This window comes from Artemia sp. Qi Xiang Cuo, chromosome 18, assembly GCF_049724085.1.
Source record: "Artemia sp. Qi Xiang Cuo chromosome 18, ASM4972408v1, whole genome shotgun sequence".
NCBI lineage: Eukaryota > Metazoa > Arthropoda > Branchiopoda > Anostraca > Artemiidae > Artemia > Artemia sp. Qi Xiang Cuo.
Genome location: NC_142811.1, coordinates 7,314,047 through 7,338,580, shown reverse-complemented (window position 1 = coordinate 7,338,580; position 24,534 = coordinate 7,314,047). Strand labels below are relative to the sequence as shown.

The 24,534-nt window shown below is 35.4% G+C and overlaps 1 protein-coding gene across 1 annotated transcript in view; it reads right to left on the bottom strand.

The window, feature by feature from the left end:
• Window positions 1–24,534, bottom strand: part of LOC148941155 (LIM/homeobox protein Lhx3-like) — a 78,212-nt gene that overhangs the window by 18,790 nt on the left and 34,888 nt on the right. Inside the window, exon 5 of the mRNA XM_089103817.1 lies at window positions 5,882–6,006. Coding sequence (XP_088959943.1) covers window positions 5,882–6,006 — 125 coding nt within the window. The remainder of the gene's footprint in view (window positions 1–5,881; window positions 6,007–24,534) is intronic.

Genomic DNA, 24,534 nt, shown 5'->3' with positions numbered 1-24,534 from the left:
GACACCTTGACATTCACCCCTAGCATGCACTTGTCCAAAACAACAATAATAAATAAATCCCTCAGACCTAAAGATTAAAGAAACATTAATGTTTCGTGATTCCACCACTCGTGAATCAATAATTTCCCCTGGCGATTATGTAAATCAATTTCTCAGGTTAAGCTAGCCAAACAAAAATGAAGCAATGGTTGTTTCTTAATTCCCCCTTCGTGGATCAATAATTTCCCCTAGCGATTATGTAAATCAATTTCTCAGGACATGCTATCAAAACAACAATGAAGCCTTGGTTGTTTCTTAATGTCCCCTTCGTGGATCAATAATTTCCCCTAGCGATTATGTAAATCCAAGTGAGAAAATTCCTGTTTTTTCATTCTCACTGAGAAAAACCATTAAACAGACATGAATTGCTGTTGACATCCATAAATGTGACAATATCCATGTTTTTCAAATTCTAACTGACAAAAACCATTAAACATCCATGAAAAACATAAAATAAATCGAACAACACACACATAACCATCAATGAAAACATACATAAAATTGACAAAATTCATGTTTTTTCAAATTCTCACTGACAAAAACCATAAATCACGTGGGTCTCGTGCCAATATATGGTGTTAAAAAAGTTGTAGGTGGCAGCAGGGGTGAGGGATACGAGTAACACCCCCCTCTCTACTGATGATCCCTACACCATGACACCCTAAGTAATATATAGTTTAAATCCACCATTACTCTATGTAACTAGGTGACTACGATTACTACATTATTGTGAAGGAACAATAATAATTGGATGAAAATGTAATTTGAAAACGAATGAAAAATGTGGATTCAAAGGGAAGAAACAACAAAAATATGTTTCATAAAAACTTTCTGGCTATTAGAGAGTAAGAATTTTGATAAAACAATGTTTTCCTAAAATACTTTATGCATAACCTAGGGAAATATCTGGCTCTATTAGGGGGAGGGAGAGTGCGTCACAGCAGAGACCATTTTATTTGAGGAGGTAAGGTCTGTTAAGGAATAGGGCATAGGACTTTACAATCCTTACTGGTAGTGATGATCTCATTTTCATGGCCCTTCAGCCAGGAAGTGCAATGGGGATCTGGGTGACAGCCATCTGGTACTTTCGCACACCCTCCCTGCTTACCTTCGCCAGATTTCTCCATGGACCCATTGGAGCTGGGTCGACTCTGGTTGAGCTTACTGAGTCACGTTACTGACCCGCGTTCCAAATCATATAACCTGCAATATCTGGAAAGTGTTGAATAAACAATATAATCTACTGTTACTACAGGGTCTCCACAAGGTCTGGGTACAAACAAATTTTATTTGATGTTTAAGTAAAAAAAAAAGTTTTTCAACTGAAAGTAAGGAGCAACATCAAAACTTAAAACGCGAAGAAATTATTCCACATATGAAAGAGGTTACCACCTCCTCAATACCTCGCTCTTCACGCTAAAGTTTTTTTTACTGCTTTTAAAAAAGCTTCTTATTGTTTAAATTTAATGGCCCTTGTGTTTCAGAAGTCGTTCTTAGAGAATTGGGATGATAATTCAAACTTCAGCGTAATGAGCAAGGTATAGAGGAAAAGGCAACACCGTCATATACGAAATCCTTTGTGTTTGTCTTAAGTTTAAATGTTATTCCTTACTTTCAGTTGAAAAAACTGTGCTTTTATTTATTTCTCATTGTTTTTTTTTTAAATAATACCAGGAATTCCGACTCCCCTTCCATGGAGAAATGCATCCCCCTAAGCAAAATCACTCCACGTAAAGTCCTTCCCACGTAAAATATCCCCTCCCCCGTCAGAAAGATTCACCCTGGACAATTCCATTCTCGCTGAAAATTCCAGCCGGAAATTTGTTTTGCGGACGCTTCAGCTTGAAAAGTTATTCTTAGCGCACTCTTATTTGAAAAAGACCCTAATTTTTGATTGTTCCTCAGATCATGCCGGAAGTCCTCCTCCAAGAAAATTTTCCCCGGAATTTCCCCCCCCCAATGGAAAGTGCTCCCGCAGAAACTTCCTCCATAGAGAATTTTTCCCGCAGAAAAATCCCCTATGGAGAATTTTTCCGGGGGAAAATCCCTCAATGAAGAATTTATCGCGTTTACCCCCTCCCCCTCCAACATATAGATAGATCTTCTAGACAATTCCAACCCGGTGAAACTTTCGCCCGGACAACTACCCTTAACATGTCCACATGTAAAATAGAGTCACCAAACAGGAATTCTGGTAAATTCCACCAGCGTAAAATTTCCCCCGGAGAGTTCATCACCCGCAAACTTCCCTCACCGCTCAAGATTACCAACCCGATTCTTTCTTCTTTAGACAGAGCAATCATTCGATCTGGGAATGAATTAAATAAAAAAAACAAGTTTTTTTTTACTGAAAGTAAGGAACGACATTAAAACTCAAAACGAAAAGAAATTATTCCGTATATGAAAGGGGCTGTCCCCTCCTCAAGGCCTCGCTCTTTACGCTAAAGTTTTTTAATGTTTAAGAAAAATAGAGTTGTGAGAAAGTCAAACTTTAGCGTAAAGAGCGAGACGTTGAGGAGGGGACAGCCCCTTTCATATACAGAATAATTTCTGTTCGTTTTAAGTTTTAGCGTCGTTCCTTACTTTCAGTTAAAAAAAACTTGTTTTTTTTATTTAATTTTTGAACGTTTTTGAATTAATGCAGGTTTTAATTTTGGCTCACCGTACATGAATAATTAAAACAAAATTTGCATATTAATTTTACTTTTATTTGGTTAATTTACTAGTAATAAATATACATAACTTACGAATTAACTTACGTAACGAACTTCTATATTCATTGATTTTTAATACGTATATTAGGGCTTTCACCCCCTAGTCAATACCTTGCTCTTTAAGCTAAAGTTCGAATTTTGTTTCAATTCTTTAAAAATGACGCCTTAATCACAAAGGCCGTTAATTAGAATACATAGCTCTTATGAAAGTACAAAAAAAAATCTTTGGCTTAAAGAGTGAGATATTGACTAGGGGGGGGGGGGAACCCAATCATATACGTAATATTTTCTGTTCGTTTTAAGTTTTGATGTTGCTCCTTACTTTCAGTTGAGAAACTTTTTTTTATTTAATTTCTGATCTTTTTGTTTAATAATGATGGGAAATCCGGCGCTCCCTTCATAGCAATGTCCCTTCCCCCATGAAAACTTCCTTCATGGAAAGATCCTCCAGTATAACCCTCGAACCACCCACTCCCACCTACCAGAAAAAATCCCCCCTGAAAACGTCTGTATACTTCCCAATAACCAATACTGTGTTAACATTGGGTAAAGTTCATAACTTTCAGCCCTCCCCCCGGAGACTTCGGGGGATTAAGTAATCCTAAAAGACATATTTTTCATATTTTCGACCATGCTGAACAAAATGGCTATCTCAAAATTTTGATGGGTGACTTTGGGAAAAAAATGAGCGTGGGAGGGGGCCTAGTTGCCCTCCATTTTTTTTGGTTACTTAAAAAAGGCACTGGAACTTTTAATTTCCATTCCAATGAGCCCTCCCACGACATTCTAGGACCACTGGGTCGATACAATCACCCGTGGGAAAAAAAAACAACAAACAAATAAACAAATAAACAAATACGTGATCTTTCTTCTGGCAAAAAATGAAAAATTCCGTATTTTTGTAGATAGGTGCTTGAAACCTCTACAGTAGGCTTCTCTTATACGCTGAATATGATGGTGTGATTTTCATTAAGGTTCTATCACTATTAAAGGGTCTTTCCTCCTTTATTCTAAGATCAGCCAAATTTTCTCAGGCGCGTAACTTTTGATGGGCAAGAGTAAACTTGATGAAACTTATATATTTATAATCGGCATTAAAATCTGATTCTTTTGATGCATCTATTGGTATCAAAATTCTGTTTTTTAGAGTTTCGGTTACCATTGAGCCGGGTCGCTCCTTACAGTTCGTTACCACGAACTGTTTGAAAATAACATAAATGAATAAAATATCTGAATTTGTACTGACTCAGATTTTGCGGACACCCTGTATAGTGTATCATTTAAAGGGGGAATCTTCATGCAGGATTACCAAGAATTCTTTTACTAATTTATCCCCAATTCATCCACGTAGCAAACTAGTAACCTTTTATACAGGTGGGGACAAACGACGGCAATAAAAAACTTTTATAGCCATGTCGAGATGTAATTTTACGGTCAACCCTTCTTCTCCCCGATTTCGTTCCAACATTTGAGAGTAAGACACTTTGAAAATTTATCTCACAGTAAATGTCTACTAAGGGCCCAAGCGGGAATACATCCATAAAAGGGCGTATAAGACCTGTCCCCGTATTAGCATAGAGACAACGTCTCCCCGTTCAGAATGACTTCTAAAGTCACCTAGGGTTCAATAAAGAAGTACAGCAGAAGACTTGTGAAAATGTAATCTACCATCTGGTACGGGGAAGTGAGTTTAGGCGTCACAAAACTGTTGAATGCTTGATAAGGGATATTGATATGGGATTATCTCTTTGGCTAGGGCTCTTTGAATGACAAAACCCCACCTGTCAGCGTTAGCGATCCGGAAAAATGCTGGACATGCAGCAATAAAAGAAGTTTTGACTTAACTGCTCTTTGAATATTACATGGATTTCGGCATCTATAAAGTAAATTACTCGGTTGAGCAAACTGGTATCCGAAATTAGAGGTGATTGGGGATGATTCCAAATAATTTTTTTTTAGCAAGTTGTAAAAAAAAATCTAAAAGAAACTCCTTATTTAGATTTGTACATAAATTTTGTAATTTAATGCAATGATTTTTATGTGGATACGTAAATAAATCTACATAAACTATTTTCATAAACTCTTTTTCAACACATAATTTAAATGGGTATTTTCAATTTCTTTCCTTCTGTCTTTTTCTCTTGCCAGCGTGTTTTTCCTACTTACTCCATTTTTCTTTCGTCTTCCTCTCTCTTTTCAAGAGTCTAATCTGTTTCTTTTATTTTTATTTCTTTCTTCTTTAGAATTGTCTCTAGTTTACTTGCCCTTACCCCCCCCTCCCCAGAACGTTAGTTATGATGCCATACCTATTTATTTATTTTATATTTAATTTAATTAATTATTATTAACTTATTATTCAAGTTCAAGTTCAATTTTTTGTAACATTCACAAATAAATAGGTATAAAATAACACCTCCGCGCTGGACAAAAACTTATGAGGTCGCGGTCATACGAAAGCCCACACAGCTAATTACCCATTAAATCAAATAATTAATTTAATCTAGTACAAAAAAATAAAATGGAAATGATTGAATTAAAAATGCTATTACTACTAAAACTCACCACACTACAAAGCCGCCTAAGGCCAACACAGTTGAACACGCTCGCCCTCCATTCCAATCTATTCGATCGCTTCCCTCTTTAAACCCTCCCAAGTAGTTCCAATTTCCTTTCAATCCTTTCTGGCGACCTTTTTCCCCGCCATTTAGGGACTGCCTGCTTTCTGCTTGGCCCTAGATGGATGACCGAAAAGGATGACCTTTGGCAATATGTCATCGTTCATCCGCAAAACATGTCCTAGCTATCTCAACCTTCCTCTCATTGTAGCCCAAGAGAGCGGGATAGAAACACGTTTCTTTGCAGCGCTTACCATTGATGTGTACAGCTTATCAGTACAGCCTGTACAGCTTACCAGCTGACCATTTCAAATATTGTCAGTCAAATGGCTAAGCAAAACAATCTGCAGACATATCCTCTGGAACACATCTAACATATCCTCTTAAAAATAGTATCCCTTAAAAATAAATCCCTTAAAGAATATTATTTCTTATTTTATTTACTTAGTTTTAAATTACTTATTTATTACTTAACTTTTGTGAATTAATTACTTTAACAACTGATATACTTACCGAAAGGCCCGTTCATATCTTCTTCGTCCAAACGTCTTCGAATGGCCTCTTTGTCGTTCCTAAAATAAGGACCCCAGCATCTAGATCTCCCCGCATCCTTCTTCAGACGCTTTTCTTTTGCTCTCCTATAAGACATTAAAGTTTCAAAAACTTGCACAAATGCTTTGAAAGATGCTGGCTGTCTTTGCATTCTGGATTCGACATATAGTTACTAAACATTACTAAAAAAAATTTGTTTTTTGTTCCAGCTGACGTTGTCGTAGTAGCAGGAAAAACAAAAAATTGATTTTGAATCCACTTTCGTACTAACATTTTTTAAGATACTTAATAGGCATCTTCAGTTAAATAGATCTGCATCATTATCATCATTTTGCATTATCATCCTTATCATCATCATTTATCATATTTATCATTATCAGATTGAAACAAACTAAAAATGTTTTTAGAATGAAAGAGAGATGGATATGATGAAAGAAGATGGATAGAAAGAAGAAGAATGATAGAAATGATAGAAATGAATGATAGAAAAAGAAGAATGATAGAAAGAGAGATGGATGCTAAATAAGTAATTAGTTACTTCACAACCGTTCCTGATGGATTACAACTTTAAGTAGATTCTGTAGTTAATATAAAGTTACTACTGTTTAAAACCTGAAATGCGCCTACTATCATCAAAATAATAATCCCAACGTCTCTTTTCACATGAATTAGCTTTTTGTATTCTTGTGTCGGTTATAAAAAAGGAGAAGCAACTGTTTAGTTGACATGTTGCGTTAAAATATCATAGAAATTACGATTTTTTATAATTTGCTTCTAAAAGTAAAGTATCTATGGCATCTTATTTTGCTAAGTCCCAAAACTTAATTTGTTATTTGAAAGAAACAAAGAGGGATACAAAAGACGGCTGCATTCAAGATTTAACAAAAAGTAACTAAAAGTAAAAAAAAAAATAACTTCTTCGTTCCAGCTGAAGTTGTCGTAGTAGCTGGAACGACAGAAAAGTAACTTCGGTTTTACTTTTTTTAAGTAACTTATATTAAAGATAGCTAACGAGCATGTTTAGTGAAGTGACTGTGCATCATTATGATCATTGCTATTATTATCAATTTGAAACATATGAAAGTGTTCTTAGACTAAATTATAATGAAAGGGCAATGAATACAATTGAAACTCACGAATATTATACCCTTACAAATCAAATACGGTCGTAGTTACTTCACAACCGTTCCCAGTGGAGTCAATTTCAAGTAGCTTCTATAGTTAAAGTAAAGTTTCTACAGTTTGCAACCAGGAATAAATCCACATGTTTCAAACACAAAAAAATTAGTGAAGGTTAGGAATAGACCGTAATCCCTAAAAACAGCTTTCCATATTATAATAAATTGCGCTCTTTACTGAAAACACATTAAATTGATTGGAAGCTTTGATTCCTATGGTATTTCAAGAGACAAAAGTAAAGATTAATTAGAAGAAATAACTGCTTAGTTGCCATGTACCACTTCAGTCTGATCAAATTTTAAAAGTAAAAGATATCTTGACTATCTGTTATACAGAGTCACTTTCCTAAAATCTTTACTGCATGATTTTTTTTTTAAATAAAGAGGAATTAAACTTAAAACACAATGATTTTTACTAAGGGTCAAGAATAGGCTGGAATCCCTAAATATTTTTAGGGATTACAGCCTATTCCTAAGGATTACATTGTAAACTGATTAAAAATTTGACTCCTCTGGTTTTTTCAGAGAGAGAGAGAGAGAGAGAGAGAGAGAGAGAGAGAGAGAGAGAGAGAGAGAGAGAGAGAGAGAGAGAGAGAGAGAGAGAGAGAGAGAGAGAGAGAGAGAGAGAGAGAGAGAGAGAGAGAGAGAGAGAGAGAGAGAGAGAGAGAGAGAGAGAGAGAGAGAGAGAGATAGAGAGAGAAAGAGAGAGACAAAGGAAGGTAAAAACAAGAAAAAACTGCTTTGTCACCATGATTCGCTTCAAAATCATCGCACTTATGATTTAGACCAGTTGCTTTTAAAAGTTAAATATATATCGATTATTTACTATTTTCTGTTTTTCTCTATTTGGCCATTTGACTAAAATTTTTACTGAACTTTTTTTCAAATTAATTTCTTAATAAAAACTTTAAAAGTAAATGATATTTTGGCTGTTTTAACAGATGCCTTTTTTATTTGGCTATTGAGATATTTACTAACATTTTGAACTGCGCTTTTTCTAAGAAATTCTGCACAAAAAGGGAAATATTTTGGATTTACTTGTTTATACTTTATTTTTTGGAAGAAATATCCACTCATTTGACTTCAATGAATAAAACCGAAATACAAGCAGAATGAACTTAGATTTCTTTCGTCTATTCGACCATTATTTAGAAAATTGGTCGCTCCGGAACATTGGTGGCACTGGTATCTCTCTCGTTTTTTCTTGGATTACTTTTTACCAAAATTTTCTTGGACCAAAATTTTCATTTTGGTCCAGCAACTTTTGTCATTTTACATGAGAACAATTACTGTTTATTTTGTGCTTAAAAAAAGGAAAAAAATGGCTGAGTTGCCATGTTCCACTTTAATATCATGAATCAACTGCTTCATGACCAATTGCTTTTAAAAGTAAAAACATTTCTTAGCTCTATTTCTACATAGTCTCTTTCCTAAAGACTTTTCTAAATGAAAGAAACACCTTTTTCTTAAGAAGCTAGGAGCGAAACTTAAACTTAAGAAACAGAAATTACTGAAGGCAAGGAATGGGCTGTAATCCCTTAAAATTTTTTGTGTGTAAAAACAAATTGTGCACTTTACTGAAAACACATTTTGACTCCTCTGTTCTTTCAAGAGGAAAAAAAAGACAAAAAGAAGAAAAACTACTCAGTTGCATTCACCACTTTGATAAAATTGAAGTTACGATCTATGACCAGTTGCTCTTTCAAGTAAAATGAAATAAAAAATAACAAGTCTTTTCAACTAAAAGTAAGGAGCAACATTAAAACTTAAAACAAACAACTTTACATTATCGTAAAGAGTGAGGTATTGAGAAGGAACAGCCCCCCTCATATACGGAAAGCTGCTCCTTACTTTCAGTTGGAAAAACTTCCTCCATGAAAGTTCCTCCCATTTAAAATCCCCCGGACGATTCCATCCTCGCTGAATATTTTCCACGGAAAATTTCTTGCGGACAATTCCTCATGAAAATTTTTCCTTAGTCTACGGAAAACAACATAAGACTTGGTTCTTATTTCATTTTTGGTGGTTTTTCAAATCACGCCAAAAATTCCCCTTCGTGGAAAAGTTCATCCCGGACCCCCCTCCCCCCGCCAATGGAATGTTTTCCCTCAGAAAATTCACCCATACAGATTTTCTCCCTCATAAAATTACCCCATGGAGAATGTATCGCGTGGAAGCCCCCCCCTCCTACACAAAAAATCCCACAGAAAATTCCAACTGCGCTGAAACTTTTTCCCCGGAAATTTTGCCTTGAATATTTCCACACATAAAATTGAGCCGCCAAAGAGAAAGTAAGACAAATAAAAGAACTTCGTATAGAAATTCTGGCAAATCCTCCCACCGATCCTTTAAAATGTCTTCTGGAAAGTTCATCCCTGGATAATTCCCTCCACATGGAAAATACTCCTCGTTGAAAATTCTCTTGCATAGAATCCCCCCCTTCCAGAAAAATATACGCATACTTCCCAATAATAAATACTATATGTAAAAAATGGGCAAACTTCACAGCTTAAAGCCATTTCCCCAGGGGCTGTGAGGGGTCATGTCATCCCAAGAGGCATACCTTTGGACCTTTCAACTATGCTGAACAAAATGGCTATCTCAAAATTTCGATCAGATAAATTTAGGGGAAAAGGGTGAGGACGGGTGCTACTTTTCCTCTATCTTTTTGGTCACCCAGGGGAATACAAATCACCACTGAAGACCATAATTGATACCCCCACCTACTATCCGGAACAAATAGGATCCTTGCTTCCAATTTTCAAAAAAGCTAACGCTTTTAAAAGAAGTTTTAAGAAAAAAACCTCATTTTGTCTTCATTTCTTTTTTGTTTTTGTATATGCTAAACTTGTTGATTTCAAATGATGGCTGCGTTTAATTCTGCCTTGGACATTATCAATATCATGTTGTTAAATTTTGTGGTAAATAAATGCCTCTTATGCATTTTCATTTTATGTACCGTAGTTGGTTGCCCATTGTTTTTTGTTTTTTGTTTAACATCCAAGGAATAAGTCAGGTGCGGTGACTAAGTGGACGTTTTGATATTATTTTCCCTCAAAGGGTTAATGGTGCCAGTTCATGAATATGTATAGGGGAGAGGAAATGAGTTTTTCAAAATCAAGGACTGGTGATTTTTGTTTCTTTACTTTTTTTAATGAATATAATAGAAAGGGCGAATTTTCAATAAAAATAAAAAAGGTATTTTGAAAATCTAGGAAGAGGGTGGGAAAATTTAGAGGCCGTTGATCCTACTGCCCCACCTTTACCCCAGTTGGGAGCATTGCAAAGGGGTGCTTTCTCCCTGTCCATTAGTTCAATCCGTCTTTTCACATCCTATTTGATTACTGAGTCGCTAAAAACTTTTTGCTTTTTAGATTTTCAAAAATTAGTTACCATATCTTCAATGCGCTTAGACATACCCTTCGTATAAGTAATGACTGTTATAAAAATACACAAAACGTCTTAATTTTTTTTTCAATACGCTTTGAAATACAGCCGGTAAATTACCAATTTCAACATATCTTATGCTTTCATCCTTATTGCTAAGAAAATAATGTATTAATTTCATTAAACAATCTACCACACTAGTTAATAACATCGAAACATAATTATTTAATTGATTTAATCAATTTCATTAAACAATCTACAACACTTGTTAATAACAGTCGAAAACTCTACATGCGTTTTTTTCGTGTTTTTGCTCTAGTGTAAAATATATTTTTTAGAACATGAAATCCTTTGTATTACTGTAGCTGAAATATCTAATCGGTAAAAAAATTTTTAGCAAACCTTTCTACCGTTACCAATTCTTTCTGGTATGTTTACTTAATCATTTAATGTGACAAATTAATGCATCAATATAAACAGAAACCATTGCAACTGCTTAATTATTCAGGATGTGGGGGTATTATAACCCCTGCTTCCTAACATAGGCGTAATTTGCCCACAGAATCCAGTCCCCCCTCCTGAAATATAGTTTCTCTAAAAATCTTGTCAAAATTAAGATAAGCCTGCATAATTCAAGCATCCAGAGAAACGGGTCAGTTTTCTTTAGCATATCTTTACCTGTATGGTACTATATGGCTCATTTTTCAGTTTTTACTGTCATATCTTGATTTGGTAAAATTGGCCCCGACTCCCCCCACCCCCCATAGGATTTGATGAAATTACGCCACTGCTTCTTAAGGCCCTTCTTCTTTTCCTCTGAAATGATTCATAGTTTTATAACTGACTAGCTTTCCATTCTGAGGATCTGAAGTGCATAACAAGGGACTTGTTATTAGATTGAAAAGTTTGTAGAAGAGTGTTTTATGTCTTTGTCCCTTTAGGTCTTGCCCTACTTTATGGGGACTAAACAATTCCCTTAACTGGTCGTTGGAAATCGACAGCAATGAAAAAAGACGTTTTTGGGTCGCTAAAATAAGCATTGATTTAAAGATAAAACTTGAATTTGACCTTTACAAGGGATGAGTTCGTATAATGGAAAACATTCGGGAATTTTTATCATTTCATATAAACGTTGGAAAACATTGATCGTTGAAAATCGACAATGAAGAAAAAAGACGTTTTTGGGTCGCTAAAATAAGTATTGATTTAAAGGCAAAACTATAATTTCGCCTTTACAAGAGATGAGTTTGTTTGATGGAAGCCATTCGGGAATTTTTATCATCTCGTTTAAACGGAGGAAAACTATGGTCGTTGGAAATTGAAAGCGATGAAAAAAGACGTTCTTGAGTTGCTAAATCAACATTGATTTAAAGATCAAACTAGAATTTGGCCTTTATAAGGGCTGAGTTTGTTTGATGGAAACCATTCGGGAATTTTTATTATCTCGTTTAAACGTTGGAAAACGTTGGTCGTTGGAAATTGACAGCGATGAAAAAAGATGTTTTTGAGTTGCTAAAATCAGCATTGATTTAAAGATCAAACTAGAATTTGGCCTTTATAAGGGATGAGTTTGTTTGATGGAAACCATTCGGGAATTTTTATCATCTCGTTTAAACGCATGAAAACGTTGGTCGTTGAAAATTGAAAGCAATGAAAAAAGATGTTTTTGTCGCTTAAGCAAGTATTAATTTAAAGATAAAACTAGAATTTGCCCTTTACAAGGGATGAGTTTGTAGAATAGAAAACATTTGGTAGATTTTTCATTTCACATAAAAGTTGGTAAAAACATTTATATAATTTATCATCGACAGCGGTAAAAAAATATGTTCTTGGGTCGCTAAATTAAACAGGGATTTGAAGCCAAAATTAGAATTTTTCCTTTACAAGAATGAGATTGTAGAATGGAAAATATTTAGTTATTTTTCATTTTTTCATCGACAGCGATAAAAAAAAATGTGTTTTTGGGTGGCTAAAATAAGCACTGATTTAAAGATAAAACTGGGATTTGGTCTTTACAAGGGATGAGTTTGTTGAATGAGAAACATTTGGTAATTTTTTCATTTTAGATAAACGTTTAGTAAATTTTTTTAGTAAATTTGTCGAATGTTCAGTTAATTCGTAAGCTAAACCGATAAATATACCATTCGATTTGTCATTCAACGTTCTTTCTAAATATTATAATGTGGAACATACATTTATCGAATGATAAACAAATGGTAATTTTGTAAAATGTTCGGTTAACTTCCTAGCTAAGAGATAAACTTAGCCTACCATTCGAATTGTTATTCAACATTATTTCTAAATATAGTAATGTGCAACATGGTTTTTATCGAAAGAAGAACATTTGGCCAATTTGCTAAATTGATCGATTGACTTGCTAGCTGAAAAATAAAATGACAATTCGATTTGCCAAGCTACAAAACTTAAGTCGGTTCTTGAGTTACCTGAACCAGGCTTCTTTGGATCCAGTCAGGAAAGCAATTGTTTAATTTCGGTTTGCAAAAAGGTTGCAAAAATGGCACCTCACCCCCCCCCCCCGACAACCTGCCAAGAACCAAAGTGGACAGTCATAAGAATTAAATGTCAAAGAAAGAATCGATGGCTGCTCCATTTTATTCACCGAGGGATGCTGTCATGTTGTCTGTTTTATTGGTTACCAATTGGTCATCCAATTGGCGTACCAGGATAATCCTGCTGCTATCCTGAGTTTACATCCAAAGGAGCGGGCCTGAAAACTGCCTAATTTTTTTCTGATTGGCTTGAAACTCTAAAGAAACTTTGCCTGGACTAATGGGATCAAGTGTTTTTTAGTAGGGAGCAGGGTGTTATTGGGCTTGAAAATGGGTCAAACCATGTTGTCTTTAATTAATCCGAACATAACAGCCGCAAGTCAGAGATCTAAGGAAAACCTGCCGTAAAAAAACATCTAGGGTTACCGTCTTCTAAAAGTGGGGTCCAAATATGTCCAAAACTTTTTGCGTGGAAGCCATAGGAATTCCATAAAAAGAGATAGAATTCTTCGATATGTAAACACGGTCACAAATTTTTCCCCCTCAAGGAATGGTGACCTTTGAAGTGCCATAAAAAGGTTTTTGCTGTGTTAGCCTAGGATGGCCTTGTGCTGTGATAACCGGTAAGTTAGTAGTAGTAGTATATACTTCAAGTTCATTCAATGTTGTTCTCAATCAGTACATTTGGATAAGTGGAGTTGTTACAAGCATCGTATAGCTAGTGTATCAAACAGTTCGTGGTAACGAACTGTAAGGGGCGACCCGGCTCAATAGTAACCGAAACTCTAAGAAACAGAATTTTGATACTAATAGATACATAGAAAGAATCAGATTTTTATACTGATTTCAAATATAGGAGTTTCATCAAGTTTAGTTTCAAGGATAGTATTTTCGAAAAAGGAAGAAACATCCCTTAAAAGTCATGAAACTCTAATGAAAATGACACCATCCGTTTCAGCGTATCAGAGAAACCCTACTATAGAAATTTCAAGCTCCTATCTGGGAAGATCTTTCTGGGATCCTCCATGGGAGGATCTTTCCATGGAGGAAGTTTACATGGAGGAAGGGACATTACTATGAAGGGGGCGTCGGATTTCCCAGCATTATTTAGAAAAAATGATCAGAAATTAAATTAAAAAAAACAATTTTTTTCAACTGAAAGTAAGGAGCAACATCAAAACTTATAACTCACAGAAATTATTACATATATGATTGGGTTTGCCCTCTAGTCAATACCTTGCTCTTTACGCTAAAGTTTGAACTTCAAAGTTCAAAATTTGAACTTTAGCGTAAAGAGCGAGGTATTGACAAGGGGGCGAACCCCCTAATATACGTAATAAAAAAACGAATATAGAAGTTCGTTACGTAAGTCAATTCGTAAGTTACGTTACATCAAAATTTTGAGAAAGCTATTTAGCCAAAAAAAAGTAAAATTAATATGCAAATTTCGTTTAAATTATTCATATACGGTGAGCCAAAATCAAAGCTGCATTAATTCAAAAACGTTCAGAAATTAAATCAAAGAAACAAGTTCTTTAAACTGAAAGTAAGGAGCGACATTAAAACTTAAAACGAACAGAAATTATTCCATATATGAAACAGGCTGTTCCTTCCTCAACGCCTCGCTCTTTACGCTAAAGTTTGACTCTGTCTCACAACTTTATTTTTAAAACAATAAAAAACTTTAACGTAAAGAGTGAGGCGTTGAGGAGAGGACATACCCTTAATATTGAGTATTTCTTACCAGTTTAGCCCTAGACTCTTTTATGGTTCGATATATTAATTTCTGGAAGAATAGTACAGAACATCTTACAGAAAGAACTGTTTCCATGGTAACGACTCAAGGGGGCGTGTTCAAGTCACTGTGAAAGCCACCCTAATATGTCCCAGCGGAATTGAATACTGCTTCGCTTGGAAAGTAATTACTTCTAAGAGCTTAGAAAATGGAAAAATCCTTTGCTCCTTTCGTGAAAGGTTTTGAAAATACTAAAGGGGAAAATACAGAAATTATAGTAAAGCATAAAGCGCGTAAATAATTTTTTCTAAGAAAAAAAGAAGATTTTATTGAAGCTACAGGGAATAAGAAAAAATTAGCTTTGTCGGTGCATTTTTTGGTCTAATAAAATTAAAAAGGTATGACTTGGAACACAACAGAATTTATGCGTTTGTCCTATCATTTCACTCACTAAATATATGCTAAGGAAGGTACCATTTAATAAATAGTAAAGAAAACGTATAACGGACATAAAAAGGTATAAAAAAAAGAAGGAACCTGACCGAAAAAAATCACTGTGACTAATCCATAATAATAGTCACTTAAACCCCCATTTTCAAGGAAGAAAATAAAGAAAAAAGAAATGAAAATTGAAAAGAAAAAAGAAATGAAAAAAGAAAAGAAAAAAGAAATACGAGAAATTAAATCAGTCTACTGCAATATAATTATTAAAAAAAACTCAATAGCACTGTAAGATTTAGAGCCTTTAAAGTGCGCAGGACATTAAAATGAAAAGATTTTTTACCACATGCAGGTCCATACCGAGGATCATTTTCGGGGAGGTGGGTTCAAAAAAATTTTTTTTCGGGAGGGGGGGTTTACAAAAACACTTTAAAAAACGAATAAAAAATTTGTTTATATTCATTTCTGCAGCGTTTTTTACGAGTCGGACAAACATTTCTGGGGGAGGGGCGGGGGTTTCAATTCCCCAACCCCCCTGGATACGGCCTTGGCCGCATGTCACCTTTGCCACCATATTAGGTCTATTCGTACCTGAAAACCAGGATTCTCTACGATTTTTCATTTAGTTAGTACAAAATATCAAACAGTTCGTGGTAATGAACTGTAAGTAAGAAGCGACCCGGCTCAATGGTAACCGAAACTCTAGAAAACGGGTTTTTGATACCAATAGATACATCAAAAGAATCAGATTTCAATGCTGATTTTAAATATGTAACTTTCATTAAGTTTAGTGCTACCCATCAAAAGTTACGCACCTGAGAAAATTTGTCTGATTTACAAAAAAAGGGGGAAAGACCCCCTAAAAGTTATAGAACCTTAATAAAAATGACAGCATCAGATTTAGCATATCAGAGAACCCTACTGAAGAGGTTTTAAGCTCCTATCTTTAAAAATGTGGAATTTTGCATTTTTTGCCAGAAGAAAGATCACGGATGCGTGTTTATTTTTTTTTATTTTTTTTCCCCCAGGGGTGATCGTATCGACCCAGTGGTCCTAGAATATCGTGGGAGGGCTCATTGGAACGGAAATTAAAAGTTTTAGTGCCCTTTTTAAGTGACCAAAAAAATGGAGGGCAACTAGGTCCCCTCCTACGCTTATTCTTTTCCCAAAGTCACCCGATCAAAATTTTGAGATAGCCATTTTGTTCAGCATGGTCGAATATATGATAAATATGTCTTTTAGAATGACTTGATCTCCCGAAGCCCCCAGTGGGAGGGCTAAAAGTTATGAACTTTACCCAATGTTCAAACAGTTCGTGGTAACGAACTGTAAGTAAGGAGCGACCCGGCTCAATGGTAACCGAAATTCTAGAAAACGGTATTTTGATAAAAAAAAAAAAAGATACATCAAAAGAATCAGATTTTAATGCAGATTTCAAATATATAACTATCATCAAGTTTGATCCTACCGATCAAAAGTTAGGCGCCTGGGAAAATTTGGCTGATTTTTGAAAAAAGGGGAAAGACCCCCTAAAAGTTATAGAACCTTAATGAAAATCACACCATCATATTCCGCGTATCAGAGAAAACTACTGTAGAGGTTTCAAGCTCCCATCTCCAAAAATGTGGAATTTTGCATTTATTTTTCCAGAAGAAAGATCACGGGTGCGTATTTATTTGTTTTTTTTTTCCCAGGGGTGATCGTATCAACCCAGTTGTCCTAGAATATCGTGGGAGGGCTCACTTGAATGGAAATTAAAAGTTCTAGTGCCCTTTTTAAGTGACCAAAAAAAATGGAGGGCAACTAGGCTCCCTCCCACGCTCATTTTTTTCCCAAAGTCATCTGATCAAAATTTTGAGATAGCCATTTTGTTCAGCATGTTCGAAAATATTATAAGTATGTCTTTTAGGATGACTTAGTCCCCCGAAGTTCCCGGGGGGAGGGCTGAAGGTTATGAACTTTACCCAATATTAACATATAGTATTGGTTATTTGGAAACATACAGACATTTTCAGGGGAGATTTTTCCTGGTAGTGGGGGGGGGGGTGGATGGGTCGGGGGTTATGTGGGAGGATATTTCCATGAAGGAAGTTTTCATGGGGTAAGGGACATTGCTATGAAGGAGACGCCGGACTTCTCAGCATTATTTAAAAAAGATCAGAAATTTAATATAAAAAAAACAAGTATTTCAACTGCAACAGCAGTCAACCCATAGTCAATGCCTCGCTCTTTAAGCCAATGATTTTTTATTACTTTCATAAGAGCTATTTATTCTAATTAACGGCCTTTGTGAATAAGCGGTCATTTTTAAAGAATTGGAACAAAATTCGAACTTTCGCTTAAAGAGCAAGGTATTGACTAGGGGGCGAACCCACTAATAAACGTAATAAAAATATATGAATATAGAAGTTCGTTACGTAAGTTAATTCGTAAGTTACCTATATTTATTACTAATAAAAACGTTCGTAAATAAAATTAAACAAGTTTCGAGAAAGCCATTTAACTAAATAAAAGTAAATTAATATGAAAATTTTGTTTTAATTATTCATGTACGGTGAGCCAAGATCAAAACCTTTATTTATTCAAAAACGTTCAAAAATTAAATAAAAAAACAGGTTTTTTAAACTGAAAGTAAGGAGCGACATTAAAACTTAAAACGAACAAAAATTATTCCGTATATGAAAGGGACTGTCCCCTCCTCAGCGCCTCGCTCTTTACGCTAAAGTTTGACTCTGTCTCACAACTTTATTTCTTAAAACAATAAAAAACTTTAGCGTAAAGAGCGAGGCGTTGAGGAGGGGACAGTCCCTTTCACATACGGAATAATTTCTGTTCGTTTTAAGTTTTAATGTCGCTCCTTACTTTCAGTTTAAAAAACTTGTTTTTTTATTTAATAACATATAGTATCGGTTATTGGGAAGTATACAGAAGTTTTCAGGAGGTTTTTTTCTGGTAGTGGGGGGGGGGGGTGTCGGGGGTTATGTTGGAGGATCTGTCCATGAAGGAAGTTTTCATGTGGGAAGGGAAATTGCCATCAAGGGGGCGCCGGACTTGCCATCATTATTTATTGGTTATTGGGAAGTATACAGACATTTTCAGGAAGGATTTTTTTCTGGAGGGGGGGGGCTAGAGGAGGGGGTTAATCTGGAGAATCTTTCTGTAGAGGATGTTTATTTGGGGTAAGGGAAATTTCTATGAAGGGGGTGCTGGATTTCCAAGCATTATTTAAAAAACGATCAGAAATTAAATAAAAAAAACAAGTTTTTTCAACTGAAAGTAAGAAGGAACTTTAGAACTTAAAACGAACAGAAATTATAACGTATGTGAGGGGGTTATCCCCCAAGTCAATAACTCACTCTTTACGCTACATTTTTTTTAGTGCTTTCAAAAGAGCTATTTATTCTAGTTAAACGGCCTTTGTGATTCTGGGGTTTGTGAATAATTTTTTTTTTTTACTTTTAACGTGAAGAGCGTGGTATTCACTCAGGGAAGAACCCCCTCATATACGTAATAACATATGCGTAATAAAAAAAACAATAAAAAAAACAAGTAATACGGCTCAATAGTAATCGAAACTTTTAAAAACGGAGTTTTGATGTCAATAAATGTATGACAAGAATGTGTTTATAATGCTGATTCTAAATATGTAAATTTTATTAAGTTTAGTATTACTCATCAAAGGCTACGAGCCTGAGAAAATTTACCCGATTTTTTAAAGAGGGGGGAAATATCCCCTACAAGTGAAAGAATTTTAATGAAAATCACACCGTCAGATTCAGCGTATCAGAAAACCCTATTACATAGGTTTCTAGCTCACATCTGCAACTTTGTATTTTTTGCCAGAAGAAAAATATACGAATATAGAAGTTAGTTCTGTAAGTTAATTTGTAAATTACATCATAACCAAATTTAGAGACATCCATTTAGCAAAAGAAAAGTAAAATTTTTATGCAAATTTTGTTTTACTTATTCAATGACGGGGAGCCAAAATAAAAGCTGCTTTAACTAAAAAACGATCAGAAATTAAATAAAAAAACAAGTTTTTTAAGCTGAAAGTAAGGAGCGACATTAAAACTTAAAACGAACAGAAATTACTCCCTATATGAAAAGGGATGTCCCCTCCTCAACGCCTCGCTCTTTGCGCTAAAGTTTGACTCTGTCTCACAACTTTATTTTTTAAAACAATAAAAAACTTTAGCGTAAAGAGCGAGGCGTTGAGGGGGGGCAGCCCCTTTCATATACGGAATAATTTCTGTTCGTTTTAAGTTTTAATGTCGCTCCTTACTTTCAGTTTAAAAAACTTGTTTTTTTATTTAATTTTAAACGTTAGAACCAATGTACGAAGTTTCACCTGTGTTGTCAAGGTAAACCATGAAAACAAAAGGCGGGAACTAATTCGATAAGTTCCACATATCTTTCATTTATAAGAATTCACAGATGTTGCAGAAACAAACATTAAATCATTTTAGGAAGATATACTTTAATTATTTTTTTAAATTCATAGACGTTTACCATTATACAGCATTTCTTGGTTATCCTGCAGGAAATTAATTCCTTCAAATGTCTAATTGCTTATGATGTATCAAGTGTTAGAGCAGAACAGGTTGGGGTGATGCTTCAAGAAGGCTTTTTTTTATTACATTTGAATGCATTACGAGAATTTTGGGAATTTTTCGTATGTCTGGGAATTTTTTTTTTCTCGGTGTCTAAAGCAAAACAATGAAATTGACATTTACAATGTATATATACAATTAAGTCATAACAGTGATAATTTTGGAATCAGAAGAAAATAAGGATTATATTGATATGTGAATGAAGTTGACGCGCTAGAGGGATAAATATAACAAAATAGGATAATTGGTCTTGACAAAGATATATTTTGATAACAAAGGTTTTGATGTAAGGTTTTGGTTGAAATTCTTTTTTTAGTATATTTTTAGTTGAATTTAGTTTTCCATAAGGAAATTCTGATATTTAAAGAGTAGTCAAAAGATACTCAGTAAGAAAATATAATAAGGATGTCACAAAATTAAAAAGTGGGAAAAGTTAATTTTACTGTCATCGCAGCAGCAATATAACTTGAATACCAATTTGACATACGGGAGCGGGAGCCGAGAAGAAAAACTCTGGAATCCCAAAGTAGACTCCAACTGGAAATAACTTTCAGGTGTCAAAAGATTTTGGACCTGGATCATAAAATCTCTTTCCTAAATCTATTATTTTTTCTGGGTTTATGTTTTGTATTTTAGTTGGATAGTGCTTTCAAGGACATAGCCAAAGAAAACCTTTGCCTGGAAAGGAGGAGACTGTGGGAGTAAATTAATCCTTTTCAAAATCAGACCAAAGTTCCCGAAGGACGACTGATTGAGCTTTCGAATTTATCAGCAGTACTGTCGCATGATTGTCTTCCTAATATTATCGTTATGTTGGGGTTGGTTTAGACCGATTAACCTAATAAGTGTGGTGGGAGCCGGCGATTTCTCCCCTCTTGAAAATAGCCCTCCGCAAAATACCCCCCGAAGAAATTGTCCCCTGCCAAAAAATAACCCTCGGTAAAATATCCCCCCTCACAAAAAATACCCTCCTCCCACGTAATATACAACCCAGAAAATGTCTCCCGTTGCTGGTTGATCTCTAATCACTTTCGACTCATAAAAAAAAACAAAAAAAAAAACTCAACTTCTGACGTAATGAGCACCCTCTGAAGCTTTTGTGACCATGAGGTGAGGTTGAGATGAGGAAGGGGGCACTTTAACAGTTATAAAACACCATTCTAACAGTTTAAAGCCCATATATGCAAGTGTCTGGAATTGTAAAACAAGTAAAACTATAAGGAATTTACCTAAAACAACGAAATTTGTTTAGACCTTAAACATTTTTCGGCTTGTTAGGGAGGGAGAGAAATAACTCAAAGGGTACATTTTAATGACAAAACATCCCAAATCTCACTGAGCCTTCAGATAAATACGGAATTAGTTCTAAGGGAGAGACGAGGAGAGGGTGGAGATAGGGATTGATGAATAATCCCTAAGGCCATATCCAGGACTTTTGTTTGTGGGCTTATTTTTTCGGGTGGGGACGGAGGGGGGAGGGGTTGATACAAGGAAACTAAAAAAACGCATCAGAAATGTGAAATTGACATGAAATGCCTCTTGATTTCCGGGAAATATTCCTGGTATATGTTGTTATTATGAAAATAAAGAGTAACATCTAACCCCAGAATGAGCAAAATTTATTCCATATTAGAGTGGGACTGCCCCTTCCACATCCTCTTCCACTTCATAGTCGTAGAAACTTCGGAGGATGGTCATTCGATCAAAAATTGACAGTACTGGTCCTTTTTTTATAAGTCGAAAGTGATTGGAGCCCAACCAACAACGGGGGTATTTTCTGGGGGGGGGGAATTTTTTGGGGAGACGACTAACCCCAAGTGTGGTAAGGTACGCTAAAAGTTTCTCGAAGGTGGAGCTTTCGGCTACGCCACTAGCCATAGCCTAAATATGTCCAAGTTTAGAATTAGTTATTTTACCAAAAAGGTACAAAAAACGTGCCTTCAACGCGTCAAATGACCCCCAAAGCCCCAGATAAATAGCCCTATATTATGGAGTCGGTCCATATCTGTCACTGCTATTCCGTGACAGAAAATACATTTATGTTGGACATTATTAAGATAATAATCGTGCAATGATTTTCAATCTCTAAAAAACTTGCCGGCTTAGAGGCACAAAACTTTCATTCCTCCAAAACATATCCCCTCACTTTGGTAAATTTAAGTGTATTATACCCTGTTTGATGCGTTATCGCAAAATAATTTCCAATCTATGTCATTGAAGACACAATGTAAGCCCGGGGCTGATCCTAGGTTACCACCGCCCCATTATCACCAACCTTTTAGGAGAAAATAGGTATGTTACACCAAAATACTGCAAGGACAGAAGCGCATCCAGGATTTTTGTTCGGAGGGGGGGGGCTTTTACTAATTTTTTTAGGGGGTGGGGTTACATAAAAAACCTCAAAAAACGCGTACAAAATTTGTTTATGTCCATTTTTGTTACGTTTTTACGAGTCAAACAAACATTTTTTTTTTGGGGGGGGGGAGGAGGGTCTAACCGGGTAACCCCCCCCTGGATACGGCCTTGTGCAAGGATTTCTGATATGGATATATCAAGCAAGGATTTAGCAGAAAGGTAGACCTGTCTAATCTCGTTTGGACAGAAGTTATGCAAAGAAACCTTTATTTTGTGTGACTGAAGGTCCAAGTCAGGCCCTTGGCTTTCTCTAACACTTCCCCAACCCATGCTAACTTTTTTTTATTCCGAGCGAACTTGTAGCCAATGGGGCAGGCACTTTGAGCCAATGTGATGGGATTATAATGATTTTCAAAAGTGCCTTTTTCCTAGCAATCAAAAGAAAGCTGTTCCTCTTTATTTGTTTGGTGCCACATTTTTTTAGCTTGTTTTTGCTGCTTTTCACCCATGTGTCTTTTTTTTTAATTTGATGTCCGCTGTAAAAATTTGAATATCAGATTGTTTCGAGTTTCTTAAAATATATATGGTTGTATAAAATTCCACTTAACAAATTGAAACAATAGTATTCTGTTTTTACCAGTAATGGTTTTAGGAGTTTAAAAATATAAAAGAAAAGGAAATTAATTTCAGATATCAGAAAAACTAGGGTGCAGCTGCCCCCCCCTCTGCCAAGGATAGAACCGCCAGTATTTTTTTTGTGGGGGTGGGGTTACATAAAAAACCTCAAAAAACGCGTACAAAATTTGTTTATGTCCATTTTTGTTACGTTTTTACGAGTCAAACAAACCTTTTTTTTTTGGGGGGAGGAGGTTCTAACCGGGTAACCCCCTCCCCCCCTGGATACGGCCTTGTGCAAGGATTTCTGATATGGATATATCAAGCAAGGATTTAGCAGAAAGGTAGACCTGTCTAATCTCGTTTGGACAGAAGTTATGCAAAGAAACCTTTATTTTGTGTGACTGAAGGTCCAAGTCAGGCCCTTGGCTTTCTCTAACACTTCCCCAACCCATGCTAACTTTTTTTATTCCGACCGAACTTGTAGCCAATGGGGCAGGCACTTTGGGCCAATGTGATGGGATTATAATGATTTTCAAAAGTGCCTTTTTCCTAGCCATCAAAAGAAAGCTGATCCTCTTTATTTGTTTGGTGCCACATTTTTTTAGCTTGTTTTTGCTGCTTTTCACCCATGTGTCTTTTTTTTTAATTTTATGTCCGCTGTAAAAATTGAATGTCAGATTGTTTCGAGTTTCTTAAAATATATATGGTTGTATAAAATTCCACTTAACAAATTGAAACAATAGTATTCTGTTTTTATTAGTAATGGTTTTAGGAGTTTAAAAATATAAAAGAAAAGAAAATTAATTTCAGATATCAGAAAACTAGGGTGCAGCTGCCCCCCCCCACTGCCAAGGATAGAACCGCCAGTATTTTCACTATCCTAAGTACTTCAGCCAAATAAGGTGCTGTAAAAAGATATTTGGATTGCAAATGCTGGCAAATAAGCCTCCCGTATGACAACGCAAAAACATAAATTGTTATCATGCTGGCAACCTAACCCGTATATCAGCTACTTAATGAGAGGAATTATAAATTGAATATAAATGCAGGTGGGGGAACACTTGGTGAATCTGTGTTGTAACACTTGTTACAAGAAGTTTAATTTTCACATTGCACATTATGAATTGACTCAAAGACCCCATACGAAAAGCATTAGATAAAGATGGGAAAGCGAGATAAAAGTGTAAAAAAAGGTAAAAGAGAAGAATCAAGTTCGCCTCTAGGGGAAATTAAATAAAAAAAGAAGTTTTTTCCAACTGAAAGTAAGGAGCAATCTTAAAACTTAAAACGAACAGAAATTATTACGTATATGAGGGGTTCTCCCCCTAGTCAATACCCCGCTCTTTGCGCTAAAGTACGAATTTTGTTCCATTTCTTTAAGGCACTTTTTGGTCACTTGAAACGGGCACTAGAACTTTTAATTTTCTTTGGAATGAGCCCTCCTGCAATATTCTAGGACTACTGGATCAATACGATCACCCCTGGGAAAAAAACAACAAACAAATAAACACGCATCCGTGATCTTTCTTCTGGCAAAAAATATACAATTCCACATTTTTGCAGATAGGAGCTTGAAACCTCTACAGTAGAATTTTATGATACGCTGAATGTGATGGTTTGACTTTCAGTAATACATCTTAAAAGCAATATTTTACTAAACATCCCCCTTATTTTAGAACTGTGCCCATCCTCCGGACGAGATCTGACTATGAATGAACGATGCAATTCTATTCGAAGCTTTTAATGAAATTTGGACGACTTTAATTAATGGTTTATC